At 33.0% G+C, this 17,709-nt stretch overlaps 1 protein-coding gene across 3 annotated transcripts in view; it reads left to right on the top strand.

Moving 5' to 3' along the window:
* Positions 1-354: 354 nt before the first annotated feature.
* LOC145683755 (uncharacterized) overlaps positions 355-17,709 on the top strand; it is a 29,368-nt gene continuing 12,013 nt past the window's right edge. Inside the window, exons 1-2 of one of the 3 annotated variants that reach the window (XM_081755309.1) lie at positions 355-487; positions 14,318-14,853. In XM_081755309.1, the coding sequence (XP_081611435.1) occupies positions 14,411-14,853 (443 nt within the window). In that variant the 5' untranslated portion in view covers positions 355-487; positions 14,318-14,410. The other 2 variants (XM_081755311.1, XM_081755312.1) reach the window with 2 other exon arrangements.

The raw sequence follows: 17,709 nt of genomic DNA, 5'->3' as shown, positions 1-17,709 counted from the left end.
AGTTGTTTAGTATTTCCCTGCTATCAACTCGGGCGTAGATTGGGAATTGAATACTCTTGAGTTACATAGTTAAGACCAGGACCAAAGCGAAATCTTTTGAATGAACAAACTATTGAATTCCTGGGAAAAATGATGTCAGTGTTGCTCTCTTTTTAAACAAATTATATTGTATGCGCTTGAACAAGAGTCATGTTCAAGCTTTCTTTGATCGTCTTATGGCCCGCAATACTTTTCTACAATTCACATGTTTTCCTACAGTAGGGCCTACATACTTTTTCTTCCCTTTTTTGATGGTTTTCCCTTAATCTTTCCAGTACTTTTCTTCTTCCCAATTTCATCTGTCATCATTATGTTCTTAGCATAATAAATTGACAATAGGTCATGTTCAAGATAGATTTATACAATATTAAAAATAAAATATAAAAATGCAAAAGAAGAAAAAGAAGAAAAAGACGAAATTTTTATACCTTCCTTCAACATGATTCTGGTTAGTTATTTATGTTAATCATTACGTTTCATGAACAGCCAAACACAAGTTAATAACGATGCCAGTAATATAATTATAGTAACATTGTTTTTTAATGGATATTATCGATGTTGGCTTTCCTTTCCTTGCGAACAGTTCCATTTAGTATGATACAAATTGCATATATATATATATAATTATACACTTTCAAATAGTTACAATACTAATGTTTTTCTAATTTAATTTGACATTATATTTTTGGCACCTTGTAGAAGTTACGTTAAGTGAATTTACTTTTCAATGAAGAGTCAATTGTTTTCACCCGTACATTGTACAACAAACAAATACTTTCCTATTCTTAGCTTGTGTTATTCTTAACCTCCGCTTTACTTATTGGCGATTTCCCTTGTAAATGTTTTTAATTCATTGCCAGTGACTTGCAATTTACTTAATCATGGATACCAAGTACCGAAGTGTATCTTACTACGATTCTATCTACCTAGGTATTTACATGTACAACCGAAGTAAAGCCAAAATCAGCTGATGAACCAAAAATTATCAAAATGTTCTGGCTGGTCTTGTCTTTTTCGAATAACCATGTGGCTAAGATAAATCAGGTTTAACATTAATATTAGCAAGTCAAAATGTACATCTCAAATAGTTTTCTGTAGCACTTTCAAAAATGCTTCGTAAGAAGTATCGGGCCTTAAGTTTAGAGTTAAATCTCCAGTTTCAGTTCTACAAAAAAGCAGTACAAACGTTAAAACGCGCATTGTTACTATATGTATCCCTAGTATAAATAGTAGTAGTAACGGGTTAGAAGCCCCACAATATTTCGTTGGGTTTTTTTCTCGAAATTAAGTGGGCAGGCAGTTCAATCGTTGAAACCGTCTGCGTCTTGCAAATGGTACCCTCTTCCACATATCTTTCATCGTATTAAACACAACCTTACTGCCAAACTGATACACCTAAACATCACATTAGAACTTAAATCATCACTTCTTGCTTCACTTTTTCTGTTAATTTTGCTAATGTTTACAAAAAGCGGAGGCGCAACTCTAAACTGAAGTTCTTAGTCTTTAGCGTTGACAATTAAAGCCAAATGATTTCTGGCTTGCCGCAAATCATAACATACTAATAATATAAATCTAGGATCTAACCTATTTTATCAACATACTTTCATGAAATGAATTTGCCAGCGTTCTGGTCTAAATACCCCATCCACCGTCATCGTGTTCAAACAGGTCACTGTTATTAGAATTTGCTTTGTTTGTACTATATGTATAGACAGAGCGAGTGTAAACTAAGAATGTGTGAAGTTTGGTAGTGTGTATCCCGCTGAAATCGGGTTATATACGTTTATCTGGATGGTGAAACAATGGGAATATAATTACATTTCTGGAACAAAATCTGCAAAATAATAATATAGAAAGACTTAAGGTATTTCCAAGTAGTACAATGGTAAAAGGGATTCTAATTACAAGAAGTTAAAAAAAAAAGGTAAAGAAAAGAAATGAAGTTCACATCAGAAACGAGTTGTTTGTACTCTATACATAAATTCGGAACAAGATTAGAACATATGAGATTGTTTTTGGGTGAATTCGTTTTCAGATCAACAATGAAAGAAAGGAATATAGTACACACGTTTTCTTGAAAGTCAGTACTGATCTATACAATCCAAGAAGGTAAGAAGAGTGTAACCTTAACAAAATTAGGTTATAGTTAACAAAAAATGTGGTTCTTTGGAAAAAAGAATTCTGGTCCATTGAAATCAGAATTTATCCTGCTAAAAGTTGTAACACGGTAATGATGTAATTCTTTCTACATTCTTTTACACCGCCCTCCTTCCAAAAACTCATGTAAAATATCACTCTTTCAATACTCAAGTACTCAATTGCGGTGTATGTGCATTCCGAATGAAACAACGCACTTTAAAAAATGATCCCTAATACTATACTATTGAATTCAAATCAACACTAAGCAAAACACCACTTGCTAACTTTATCTCCTTGTCGAGTAGCTCCGACACCTATCACATAGGCGACATGTCACACACATTACATGGCAACATTACAGCACTGAAAATCCTTAGAACGATAAATCGTAACAAACTGAGGTAATAGATCGCTCTCAACGAATGCAAAACACACCATCTCGAATTACGCATATCATCTTAGATCAAAACACTCTGTGGAGTGGCGGAAATAGTGCAATTCCATAAATAAAAATTACAAAATAAAGCTTTATTTTGAATTTCTTTTAATATGAACAAATTGACAAAATGTAAGCTACTTTAAAGTTAATCTCGCTAAATATGCAATCACTGCTCAACAAAACTTTATCGCAATATAGAAGGAACAAGTAAAACATGAGACATTGATGACAAGGTAAGATAATATTTAATATACTTATAGTGAGTAGTTTAGATATGAATTGGGGCTCCCTTCTATCCAGAATCGCAGATTAAGTTACAATAGCAATACCATTGTAGTAAATTTTTGACTGTGTTGAAGAATTTTGAAATAAAAATGTAACACAGTAACGTCACTGAACTACTTTTATAAGAATATGCCTCAGAATATTAACTAAGGAACGAGGTATGTGAAAGTAATGTTTTCCTTGTGTATATATCTCTATAGAATGTTCGTTTTAACTTCATAGCGAATACACTCTTCCTGCTGGTCTAACGACTAAAGTGTGCGCCTTTCGTGTACGTGGTCTGAAGTTGCATTTCCGGTTGAGAGCACAAAAAATAAATTTTATCATCAATCAGTTTTATTTATAATCCGTTTCATTTAGCCCAAAGAAATAACGGTCGGTCAATAAACTAAAACCATAATGATAACCAATTATTCGTTGCATTTATTATGAAAGAACAACTAGATTCTAAGTCTACCCGTATTTAATCTTTATTCTTCCTTTTTCAGTGAGGTTCAAAAATAATCATTATAAGATTTTCCCTTGCATACCAAAAATATTTCTTTCTTTAACAGAAGTCTGTGTTAAAAGATAAAAATTTTAAACCAATGAAATTGTTTTACATCCTCTCGCACAGAAAGATTGTGGTAAATGCAAGCATTTTTTTCCTATAGTTAGGTGTGCCGCTGATGTGATGTAAATACTTTTTTCTTTTGTTTCTTTTTCTGCCATGTCTACCAATATTCATTGCCAGACATTCTTTTATTTATGTATCGAAGGTCGTTTTTTTCTCAAACAATAACTTCTAAGAAGCATCAGACTTTGAAACCGCTGTTTACATTTCACATCTGCACGTTAGGATTTTTTAAAATTCATTTTAAGATATATGATACTTATTGTATAATTGAAATAAATTATAAATTAGTTTTGTTGGATGTAAAAGATAGAGAAATGTTACAAGTTACGAGCCACAATTATTTTTCAATTTCTCTTACCTTAAACAATACGAATTTTCATCTGCTCTTGGCGCCACCACAAGTCGTAATACGCAAGATGCCATTTGATAGCATGGTCTACCTACTATATGAGTGAAATAATACAAAAGTTATTCTTTTCTATAATCAAAAGTTATCTTTGTATGTCCATAGTTGTTAGCTATGAAAAATATCCCATCCGTCTATTTGAAACACAGTGCCAATTTTGATCTGCTATTACAACGAAACTTGTTTCAAAATTGAATATGCTATTCTCTCCACAGACTTTTCTGGCGTCTCAAATTAAAGCTTAAAATAGTCTGTAAATGATTTCTTTTTTTTCACAATTCACTTAATTAAGTTATGTAACTCTATTATGGCACTCTTCATACCTTTATTTTATCCCACTCGAATATTGCCTGTATTTAGTTCTTTCTATCGAAATAATCTGATGTAATACTATTTTTGTTAAAAAATTTCTTTAACTTTTCATTCTACTACCGTCTTTGAACAGATTGCTTAAATGTCATTACTAGTCCTATTCAGAATAAAGCGTAGGCAACTTCAGTAACGCTTTTCCATCTATTTAAGGAGGTAACTCGAGGCTGAATGTTTGTTTTGAGCACATGCAACATGCTTATATTTATGAAAAGATGTTGATAGCTTTGGCTAGTTGCACGTGTCTGATTTTTAGTTTGGCGCAATATGTGGCGACCCCAGTTTTAGAAAATTTTAAAATGTTCGGGCAGTTTGATTATTAGGAGACCAATACACATTAGTTATTATTTCGCTTTACTTTGTGCAGAAGTTATCTGCTACCATAAAATCGCATACTCCATTATCCGGTTGTCATTTTTACTTGGTGCGCTTATTCCATGGATTTACTATATTATACAACTCTCAGTTAGGAAGTTGAAGAGTGCACATAAAGAAAGAGACAGCGAATTTTATGAGTGATTATTATAATCCAGTGGTACGTACAACAGCTAACACATAACCAGTCAATGATCATCTTTTTTGCAGAATTATATTCCGAAGATTTTTTTTTTCCTTTGATACTAAAAGTTAATCTAGATGCGTGCTTTCGTGACTAACATTCCAACCAGTTGTTAAATCAACGACTTTATGATATTAAGGTTCAATCTAGTGCAGGATGATTCTCCCTGTGACGACTTCTATCATGAAGAAATCATTAGAGTAGTCCACATCTGAACATAACAAACAACAACACCCGGAACAATTGGGTGTGATATATTTGCTCTATGTCTGAACGGAATATATCGGGTTGAGTGGTGGTAAAGCCTTGTCACATTTTTCACAATTTCTAGAACGTGATTACTCTATGTAGAGTTTCTGTAGAAAGGGAAATATTTTAAGTTTACACAATGTGCCGTTTTCTTATTACTACGTTATGATTGCATCGCTCACTTATAAATGCTCTAGATATGTACCTTTGTGAGTTAAATGATTTTATTTATCTGTTTTCCAAATTTTGATTTCATATTACAGGGCTCCGTACATATCTACCTAATATAGATGTTAAAAATCTACTCCAGTGATTTGAATACATTACACATTTTTCATCTGTAACAAAATGATATTACTTCATATTGTCCCTTATTCTTCGAGTACACGAATACATCGGCGTTCTGTGTTTATAGTCATAAGCTTGTGAAAAGTAGTAGCATTGACTTGAGTTTGAAGATATTGTAATATGAAATTTGCAAATGAAATATGTTATTAATAGCTCCTAATATTCACTGGGATTATAAGTTTAAAATCACGTTATTCGAATGAGTTTTCAATTCAAGTCTCCTAAGAAACTAATCTTTTTTGTTTCGCTCGTTAATAAACAATGAAATACAATTCGCAAATGTTTTATATAACATCAGGTTCCTGTAAAACTGTAGTTCAAAATTGCATATCTCTTTAATGTAATCAATAATTCTGTATTGTTCCCCTCTTTATTATTTCTTACTCTAAAACTTTGAGTTCTCACGAATAAACATATAACATGCCAGTAGTTATTTTACATTTCCATCTTTTTCTAGTGAGTTGTTTGTTTCGAGTATAACGTCTTTAGCAGTGGATACAAGATATACTTCATACTTGATTTTATACAAGATATATTTCATTCTTGATTTTAGAGAAATTAGCAGTTTCTTTTAATTATGTACATACACTGAATGACGGAAGTATCATGATTCGCTCGTATAACTTAAAACGTACGTATAACATTCGATGAATTTGTATAGCATGCACATAACAATACCAGGACATTGTTTAGCATATACCGAATTATCACAAGATTATGAATATTCCTAAACCAACATAAAGTTTGATTTATGTTTTTATATAGTATCAAGTTTGGTTATTATATTTTATAAATATGTATATGAAGCCAAAGCTTATAGTATCACATGTGTTATTCAATATCTCAAAACGAGGACACTACAGTATCACAAACATCCATGAACGTTAAGATTTTGATGAACTATTTAGCTGCAATAATGGGAGGAAGACGAACGTGTCTACACGTGGAAGTATTTTAGCGCCCAATACTATGACCGTAATATGATGCGTTTGTAACAAGTAGAGAAAAAAGAGGCTAATTTCGCTTTCTTCAAAACGTTTTATTAAAAATAAAAGATTTATCTAAATACCATATCCAATAATATAAAACATTTCCAAGAGATGAAGGTCAAAAAATAGACATATAAACAATATTCTTGTAGTATGCTACATTACATCGTAAAATGAAATCGATTTTTTTTAAATGTTGTTTTGCTAGCTTCTGCGATATTCCGGTAATACATTTTTGGGAGCTATAATCACAACTTATAGAAATAACGTAATTTTAAGCAGTGTTGTAGGTTTTACCAATATTTGTAATAACTCCGGAAGTTCTTGAAATATTTAATTGCAGTAAACATTGTTTCAAATATTTTGACCTACTTTTTTGATGAAATTTAAACCTATTGGCAGGAAATGCCGCTCGACTTAATGGCTGTGGTCACCAAAAGTATTTATTGAGTAGTTCTTTACATTTTCTCCTTTTCTGTTATTCTCTGTGTTCTACAATAGCTCATTCCCTTGGTAAAGAAAGGTTAAGGTCGGTTGAAACGAAAGTGTCAAGCATGTTTAGTACTAGTGAAGCACTTTTCCCCCTTTCTAAGATACTAGCGGCATGCCATCTGGTCTTCTGCCGTCAGATCTGTTACATCTTGCAAGTTTCGGAATAGTTGAAACTTCCGACGATTTGAGTGCTTTCCAGATTGTCATTGACGTTCGAGGGTCTTACATGTATTCTGGAGCTACTTATGCAAGAAAGACCGTTTAGACCTTTCCGTTTGACTGATACACCATATTTAGAGCAGTTGCATGTGTCACAGATATCTATCTTTAGGCAAAGAGTAATTTCAATGCAAAAACTTCCGTTCGAAACGTCCAGCCATATATTGTGTGAAGGTAATGCCTGTAACCAAGCATATAAAATTGAAGATGAGGCGAGAAGTCTGATCTTGCCTTGGTTGATGTAATTTCGTTATCCGGTTGTCCCTAACTGATTGGGAACTTCTGCTCGTAATATCATTAGGATTTAAAACAACTACGTCAGACCAGCCCGATATGTAATCTTCACACAGAACATCAGACAAATTGTATATGAGGCTCATTTTTTTGATTGAGGACTATCTGAAGTGTATGACGAGATCTGTAAAACGACCCTAAAATTGTAGGATACGCTAAAACTATAGCTCGACGAAGAATAAAGCTACAGAATCAACTGGAAGTGAGGCCTGTATCTTTGTGTTACTAATTAGATTACAGTTAAATAATTATTGTAGTCAACTTTTCAGAACAACGTCAAACTTCTCTAGTAAACCGACTTCACGCCAAGCAGGAAAACAGCGTTTTTTTTTTTTTTTTTTTTTTTTTTGTCATGGAGAATGACGCACGAAGGCAAAAATGTCAAAGTGCTAGGGCGAGACGAGAGAACAAAATATCTTTTTTGGTTTTTGGAGAAACAAATTACGTGTTGCCTCAGATAATAGAGGTACACGAAGAAGAAAGGCTGAAGAGGTTTTGATGAGTTTTATGTCTGGTACTGAATTTTTATACTTTCAATATAATACTTCATTCGAGCTTGCGAATTTGCTAAAAATCCTATTAACAATTCATAAAATTTAAATGTAGTGGAAAGTGTGCTTCCATGTTCGAATATTGTGTAGCTCACTTAAAACTATTTAAGGATCTCCCGCTATAGTACTATCATCTAACCACCAAATATATTGTTGGGTTAATGCTAGACCCTATGGACAAAGCGGGATTTAAGCATCTCCTTGCTGCATTCCACGTTGCCAAAATATAATGTTATCACCTAAAAACAGGTTACTTGGTTGCACATGATATAGATAGATATAGTGATAAGTCGATGGCAAATTAGTTTTTACTGTTAGTAGCATTGCGTCTTGGTTTCTTTTTATTGAAAACTTTACGAATATCTAATTTCAAAAAATACTTTTTTCTGTATAAAGAGTAGAGAGTAAATGCGAACTGCATGTGCTGCTGCTTCGCCTCCATTGAAGACGCATACTCCCAGTTGGTGAGGATAGAGGAAAGTAACATTGGATTCGTAAATTCTGGAACATATAACTTTTGCGTTTATCCTTCTTAGCATGTTACCCTCTGCGATTGGTCGAATTCCACTCCTCATTAAATGCAATAAATGACGCTTCAACATAGTTGGTCTTACTTCGTGAGGTACATTACGCGAAATGGTTAAGTAAAGTAATTCATCATTCAGTGTAGTTAATCTTTCCTTTGAACCTGGTTCTTTATGTGAGAACAAATTTTTCAGAATCGAAGGACGAAGACGGGCAGTACTTCCAGCGGATCCGTATGGAAAGGATTTTTTAGCATATCGTAATTCACAAACTGAAACTCTTGATATATTGGGCTGGTTTTCTGAAAGAGTAAAGAAAACGTGTCTGAATGTGAAGTATATTATCTCCTTAAGTGTTTCTATAATAGAGGCATTATTTGTAGCGGTGAACAAACTAATAATCTTACAGCACCTGTTATGTCTATATAGTTGAGTTTGTTTTCAACTCTTTTGGTGTTAAAGAATATTGGGTCACAAGAATGTTGAGGTATATATATATATATTGTTAGCCTGGTTTACTTTTGTATGAAATGAATGTGGGGATAGTAGCAAGAATGAGAAGACCAAATTAAACTAAGAGAAATATTTGGAATTTTTTTTTAACATGCCCTTGAAAGTTAGGCAAAATGTGTAATATGGATTTTAAGAATAATTTAGTTATGATTAAAGGAGGTGTTATTTAATTTAAAGAAAGGCATGTAGATTAATTTGTAACAGTTTATTGGTTAATGAATTTGATGTTTTGAGATTGACTTGATTAAATATTTGAAAGGTCATGAATAAAGAAACTAGGGAAATTTGGCCTTAAGAATATTATATTTGGATGACTACTGGTTCTATGTTGTTAGGTAATTTCATTTGCAGTTTAGCTCCAAATTTTATAAATCGTTCATGGAAAAATGAGCTTATCACTCGAAAATACACGTGAATAAAGTTTGTATTTAATTTTTTTGAAACTTGGGTTAAAAATAACTTATTTTGATTTAATACTTAGGATACAAGTACGTATTGCTTTGCATGCTGAATTACTATTATGATTAACTCTCAACTTCTTATAAACCTTGTATTGACTTCTTATTAACTTCCTTTTAACTTTTAACTCCTTTTTAACTGCTTTTTTTTTTTTAAGGAAACGGTTTTATATAATTAAGAAATGAGGTTGTAAACATTGAAGATATTTATAACAACAACAGGCTCCAGATAGCACGTGGAATTTTTGAGAACAATTAGGACAGAACATTTTGCTGACCAGAAATCTCTAAAATTCCCAGACACAATTTCTCGGATGATTTGATTTTGATAATTTAAGAATTTTTAAAAACAAAAAGATACATAATTCTTATAATAACATAAACACTCTGTTTTCAATTTTGGAAATAAAAATGCTGATTTAGTTGTAATTGTCTAACAAACGTAATAACTACATTGTATAAATTTTCTTGTTAACATAATGTAACTAGGTTGCTTTATTTGCTTTTTAGTAATGAATAATGAAGCGTCAGCAAACTAAATGATATTCATGACATAATGTTATTCCTAATATTTGTGTGACATAATTTAATAAGTAAAATAATGATGTAAATAAACTTAAATCTAAATGACATAAAATATTGTAACTTTACTAAAATTAAAATTTAAAACCATAATATTTGATAATATTCCATAAATATCCTAAAGTGTAATATGACATCTCTTTACATCCTATAACAATATATATATATATATATATATATATATATATATATATATATATATATATATATTGTATAATGATGGGGTAATGAACTTCGTGAGGATTATTCTATTTGCACACTGCATGACCCAGGTCGTTTTATTTGAACTGAACTGATTGTGACGGAACATTAAAGGTGCATAAGGAAATAGTTCCATCCATTCTTTTAAGCCGTTGTTGTTTACAAGTCGACGGATAACACTTTAGAGAGAGGTATTATGCTGCCAATATGTCTTGAGCCGTGGCAAAAATGCGAACTAAAGCTCACACCCACGCGTTGAGCCAATAAGAGTTGAGCTGTTGCTGAGCGAGAGAACCTTGCAGTCGTCTACGCTATTGCCAGATTTAAAAACAAGAAACTATCGTATAGAATTCGCACGTTCTGTACTGACCGCAAGATTCGCGTTCCGAAGTGCGGCAACATTGCTCTACGGATGACGAAAGAGAGTGGAATTCCTTCAGCCGATAGCAGCGCTTGGAAAGGAAGACTAAGTATCAAGACAATGTGGCATCTCTATAGCTACAGATGACCGATCACCTTTTGGGATTCTTTAGTAAAGATACAGAAGATTTTAAATTGACAGTTAGATTGCAAAATTTGGAATCTGATGTTTTTGTTCTGAATTTTATATTCTATTCCATTTTTATGAAGAAGAATTAGAATCACAGAAGGCTTCCGAAGGCTTCTTTTTCTGTGGAAAGGTTGGCGACTTTTACAAATGTGCAGTGGACCCCTTTTTGTTCCGCGAGCTATGTTTCACAATGTCAGCACGATACATATGTTTCACGGTAAGAAAAATTAACTGATTGTTCGTTGTTAATAACTGATCCGCTTCTGCCTGTGCCGATCAAGCACCACGTTACACAGAAGCAGTCCTAAATTGTTACATATCCAAATACACAATTCAAAAACGGAATATATACCACCGAATGAACGAAATTCCCGGAGCAGACATTATTTGTAAACTCACTCTCTTCAACAAGCCCGTTGTTATATACAGTAATTCGGTGGAACAACATTCTACTAGTGTATTTTTTTTTTTTTTTACGAAAATGCAATATTTTCGATAAAGTTTTTTTTAATGTTATGTAAGGTTAAATATTTTTCACCGGTTTTCAGAAGTGTTCAATTTTACTTTGTTAACATATTTGTATCCTGGGACAAATATGTAAAGGTTTTCTTGAATTTATTCTAACATGAACAGAACATCCAGTACCGAGTTTTTAGGTTCTTGACAACGAAACTAAATACTTCATATAAACCTATGAACGCAGATACTAGAAGGTAGAAAACATGTGGAGAATGAAGTTGATTTTCTACTTTGTAGAAAAAAACATATCATTGTAAGTGTATGAAAGTTGACGACAAAATTGTGTAAAGCAAAATATTTCTTGAACGCACTGTATTTCTTTCTAGTAAAGGGTGGATTCAGAGAGACCGCAACCCTGTTAATCGCATTTTCCGTATAGACTCTGCCTCCTGTTTGCAGCATCTCCAACAGATAGAGTGGACACATTTTTATATGTTTTCTTACTGTTTGGAAGATGTTCCTTGTTAGGAGCTTTTTATCGTGACGTATCTTCTATGAGAATACCCGTTTCTTTTAGTAAGTCATTTCAATGTGCTACTAACTTACTTTCTTATTTGTTACTTTTGATTTAATGATTTCTGTAAACAAAAAAGTCGTATAGTTGATAATTTCATGTTTCTAGAAATGGTTATCTGAAATAAACTAGGTCTCCAAGTTGCTGTATCACCAGTCATAGAATAATAGTATGTTTTCATGACCACACAATACTCATCGTAACCGTAATTACAGTATTCGTTTGATATATATTAGCTTTCTGTGCGTAGTACCAACTAACTTACATCTTAATGGATGTTTGTTAACTGATCTCTGTGGTTAAGTTTCTAATGTTTGAAACAGAAATATTCTTCGGAATTTTTTCTTTGTTATTTTTCTTTAAAATTATTTACAACAGAAAATCTTCGGTGTATCCTCCCACGACAAACAACTGATATAATAAATAATAATGAAAGATCTGCAAGAACAGTAATAAGCTGGGGAAGTGAGCCTTTCCAGACAATACCCACATCCATATTTATATATTTCTTTCAACTAGTTTAGTTGCTATCTAAAACTGTACTCTTAAGTTCCGATAGCTTAAAATGCTGCAGATATATTCATTTCTCTTTGCAATACATCTCCGCTCAACAGCTTTCATTTAGGAAACTGGATAAACAACCACACTTATAAATAACTACAGTTAGTTTCTCGTTTTTGTCATTAAATTAGGCTACCAACTCTTGAGAGTAAATTTACTCTGATAACTTCAATGCATAGAACCTTACGTACACATTGTTTGTATAACTAATCGAATACGTAGCTTCAATCACAAATATCAACTGAGTATCCATTTCTCACATTCTGTACAAAACGAATACATTGTACTTGCTTACGTTTCGTGACCCAACATAACAAAAAAGAAGACACTTTTTGTTTGTACTCAAGGGGGCGCGGTGGCTCAGTGGTATTCCGTTCACTTTTGGTGCTTGGGGTCCCGGGTTCGATCCCAGCCGCCGCCAAGTGAACTTTGTGGTGGACAAACACCGTGGGCGTGGGTTTTCTCGGGGTTCTCCCGTTTTCTCCCACTTTCTTCATTCCACCATTTCATTCATTACTCATCACCGTCTCCTCTACCCTAACCGGCATGAACGTGGGACGTAAAACTCAAAGATTTCATTTTCATTTTTTGTTTTTACTCATGTAAATTCTCTTCAGATTGCATTTCAGCAGAAAGCTATAAACCACAAGGTATAATACCTAGTACGATTATTTGGTAATATATATATATATATATATATATATATATATATATATATATATATATATATATATAGTATTATCCACGTGGTATTGTATACGAACAATACTTTACGCTTGTATGTAGAGACAAAACCATATTGTTTTACGTCAATATACTACGCACCGGATGGATTTACTACAACCATCAGACGACGAACCTCAGGCACCCCTACGAAGCACATGACATCATCTGAGCAGCAGCGCCCACGTCACCAGGACGTGTATATAATAGGACGCAACCAACAGTTCTCAATCTCTGTGGTGTCCCTCCTACTGTTTGCCCCGGAACATTAGAAGTAGCCTAACCCCTAGCCTCTAGTTTGCCACGAAACTCTTGGTATTCCCTTCCTCCTGGCTTAGCGTGTTACGGGGCCCTGTTGAGAATCCTACCCCTGTTGCTTAGTCTGCTTCGGGGCTCTGTTACCTCTAACCTCGTAACTGCTTGCCAAGAAGCATTGGTGATTCTTTCGCCACTCTGCTTAGCCTGCCACTATGCTCTGTAGACATCCTTTCGCCGGCCTGACAGTCAAGAAATACCTAATTTCTGAGCTAACAAATTTAGAGAAGAATAACTATGTAGTATTTCTGTAAATACTGTTATTTAGTGAATTTTATAATAAAAGCAGGTAGAAGGAGTTGATTCCGGACGCTCACTTTATTTACTTTGCTCTACCTACAACCTGCATGGGCCAGTTTTACAATATATATATATATATATATATATATATATATATATATATATATATATATATATATATATATATCCAGAGAGAGAGAGAGAGAGAAATAAATACCTTTGTACTTTTAATAAACGAGGCAACTTTTTAATGCAGTAAGTATGTACTAAGACCGACATCATGTTACATTTGTCCATATCCTTTTTGATTTCAAACACTATAGTTTTGCCCTTTACAACTTTTCAACTGCAAATTTCAAAAGCGCTTTGTAACAGAACAGCAGAAACTGTAATCTTTTTAGACTGCTCCTTAATTACAAGATGTGAGAACGGGAGAGATAACTTGCGTGTGACCAAAGGTATACTAGTGGATATTAGGCAGTTAATTATGCCACCAGCAGGACACATTGATTTCTTATCTGTATTTTTATATTGGTTTGCTTTAAGTATCTAACATTTCGTAGAATGTAATGAATAATATATATGCTTTCGTGATTAATATATATTTTTTCTACTTTCAGAATAGCTAATTTGTTTCAAACAACCTTCAACGTAAGCCTATGATAAGAAAATAACCCTTGATTGCCTTTAAATTTGCTTTAACCAAAGACGAAATGGAATCAGAATATGAACCTAATGAAGATTGCAATTTTGACTTAAATAATGTTGATACCAATGAATTGGAACTTAAAGACCCTCTTTTAGTATCTTGTAATTTAAGTTTTGAATGTAAGCAAGAGACAGAAAACAGAAGGAACGAAGATGAGGACGATAAGCTATTTATGCAAACAGAAAATTTGGGTTCTAAGGTGAGAGGTGCTGTAATTGAAAGTGAACATTGTGGAATAGAAAATTTGAATCTAAATGCAAAACCAGTAATGTTGATCAGAGTTATACCACTGTCTGATTTACTCGTAAATGACAACAGTAACACGAATCCAGATAATGAGAATTTTACAAGCACTAAAAGTGAATCTAGCAATCACATCTCAATCAGCATGGTGAAACAGAGCAAAGTAAAGAATCAAGAAATAAGTAGCAGTACTCAGAAACAGAGGTAGGTTTACATGTGACAATTTCCTCAGAGAAACGTTGCATAAACTTTCATCCTTTTTAAATGGATATTTTTGGCATTAACTAGCTAGTTAAATCTTAGTTTAATAAGTAAGACGATGTCACCTAGTTCAGAGTCCGTTCTAGTCGTCGACCGTTGTTAAGTTTTGGGTAAAACATGATACATATTAGAAAAAAAGTAGTTTTTAATAATAAATCTCACACAAATTGAGTTTTTTTTTAAAAAAGGACATCGACTGATATAAATTGGTTCCTCATAAAACCCCAAAAGCACAACTTCTTATTAAAAGCGGGGAACAAAATTTCTTATTTGTTATAGTAATTTTAAATGAATTTCTTAAACATTTGTGTTGCTGTGACAAGGACAGGTAATATGCAAAGATATTATTTTATTTTCTCTAAGAAACTATGTAATTTCGCCTCCTAGGCATGAATTAAGAAGAATGCAGTTGCTGTGCTTGAGGCATCTATACTTGTAGAGTGCATAGGAATAAAGTAGATCGGAAAAAAATTTTTCAAAGTTAGAGGTAAATTATGGAATCAAAACGTTTGTCTACCACCTATTATAAATTCTTTACATTATATGTTTCAAAATTTTCGTATAGCACTTTCTGTTCCAACTATATTTTTAGAAAACTAATTTTTTTTTTCATATGTGTTTAAGAAATGGTTTATTTATTTTATTTTAGCACTACAGTCCATCGATCAATACTTATGAATTTAGTTCCAACAATGCCAGTAATCGGAAAGAATAAATTGATGGTTTCTTCCGAATCTCTACAGTAAATGTTAATTGTGTTTTCGTTTAATACATGTCGCTGGTTCCTCACAAAATACTTCATTCTTAATTGAGCCTTCACACGATAAGGTACTTCACCTTGTAAATTGAAATGAAATGAAATGAAATCTTCGAGTTTTACGTTACGCTTTAAATTGATAAATCTGTTTGATCATATAACAACAAAATCTTTCAATATTAAGGTATATAACGCAATATAAAAGCACGAAAGAGAATTAGATCAAATCACAAACAATATGTTCACCTTCGAGCATTTGTGCAGTAATATCTAATTTACTCTTTAGTACTATCAATTTTTCGCTCTCGTTTCGACTATCCAGCGTAACTTTATTGAATGCATACGAAAAACCTTGATTCTATCAATGAGAACTCCATATATAAGAATAAATATCTTTTATTGTGGGCGTTTCTTTCTAATATATTAAATATACAAATAACAGCTTTAAATATTGACTATCTCATTCAAATTTTTAACGTGGAACAAATATATACAGAAACGATATTGAAATATACCGGAACCAGCAATTCACTGCTATAACACAATTGAATGCTTTCCCTTAGAGGTGAGAATTCTCATTTGGATTACTTCTCCAATAAACTTTATACTCTAGTCAAATTATTATCTTACTTTACACAAGGTCGCCTAACTTAGCTGATTTCCAAAATATATATCTTCATGCGTTCCATTTCTTTCTTCAGGTTTTCCAGTTTACCAGACTAACAGCGATCGGACATTAAGGTTTTTAGCCTGCAGGGGTTTCTTTTGATGTTAACCGTGGAGGCCTTGCTTTGATTCCCTCCACTGCTGGGACAACCGTCTGTGAAACAGTCTTGTTTTCCCTAATATTACATTTTCTTATTTGTCTTTCCATGTTTTGTAGGTACTGAAAAAGGTGGTGATGTCCCAAGTTCTTCTACCTCACAGCTTCCAGTTCTTTCATAGAAGTCCCTGCCGGTTTATTTTTCCTCATCTGAGCCTTGCCGATGTCAGTTATTTTGAGCCTTAGTGTGGTAATGGTAGAGCTGCTGCCCACTACCATAATATCTCTCTTCGTCTGGGTCGTACCTCTAGAGACCTGTCCGGCATGGGAAGCAATGTGATAACAAAGCTATCTCCGACATAGCTCTTGGGATCATTAGTGCACGAAAATGCCCCCACCGCAGTAAGGTGGAGATATTGGAGGGGGGTTCGAAATATCAGAAAACTTTTAATTAATTATTTTTAAAAGTTCGTGAAAGTCTGTAAAATCTAAAAATTTTGTTGTTTTAGTAATATTTTTCTTTTTGTTTCGATTTGTGATTTGTATTATATAATTCTTTTTATTTAGACCTTAAGGACATTGCTCAAAAGAGCCCCTGGAGCTATACTGCTGGAGCTTATGGATCAAATTGAAAAGTTCTAGTCCGTATTCATTTGCTTAAATATAAACATTGAGTATCAATCATAAAAACTACAATTCTTGATAAGATTCAGTAAAATCTCGAGTTCCGTTTTATTATTACTATCGACCAAAAATTTTTGCAAAACACAAATGAGAGAGAAATAATAGTTTTGGCTTTCAGTTCCTTCTGCAGCTTTTTTTTTTAATTTTCAAACACATTTTTTACTGACATAAATAAAGATAATAAGCTTCACATTAATCCGTTATACACTTCATCAGGGTGATTAGTCAAAGCAACGTATAACATTATCAGTAATACTTCTGGAAAAGGTCCGTTTCACATGTTAGGGTTTTTGGTATATATTTTAAATAGAAATGAAACTCAAATCCTCATTGTTCTTTCCATCATATCTTAAAAGCGGCTAAATCGTTGAAGATAAGTTATATAATGTAAATATAATTCTAATCTAGTGGATTCTAGTATTGTCACTTTCACTGAAATTCATGTCTTAAGGGGAATCAAAGACAGCACAAATGACAATAGAAAATTGTAATATCTCAATTGTAATTGTACAATAGAGAATGTAGTATCTGTAAATTTGTTTCAAGTTATAAATTAGTAGAAAAATTTACCAGCGTTCGCGAACATTCCGCTTCT

The sequence above is a fragment of the Thermobia domestica genome, chromosome 4 (assembly GCF_964235325.1).
Source record: "Thermobia domestica chromosome 4, izTheDome1.hap1.1, whole genome shotgun sequence".
In the NCBI taxonomy this organism is placed as follows: domain Eukaryota; kingdom Metazoa; phylum Arthropoda; class Insecta; order Zygentoma; family Lepismatidae; genus Thermobia; species Thermobia domestica.
Note: the sequence above shows the minus strand (reverse complement) of the source record. Positions and strands in the feature narration are given on the sequence as shown.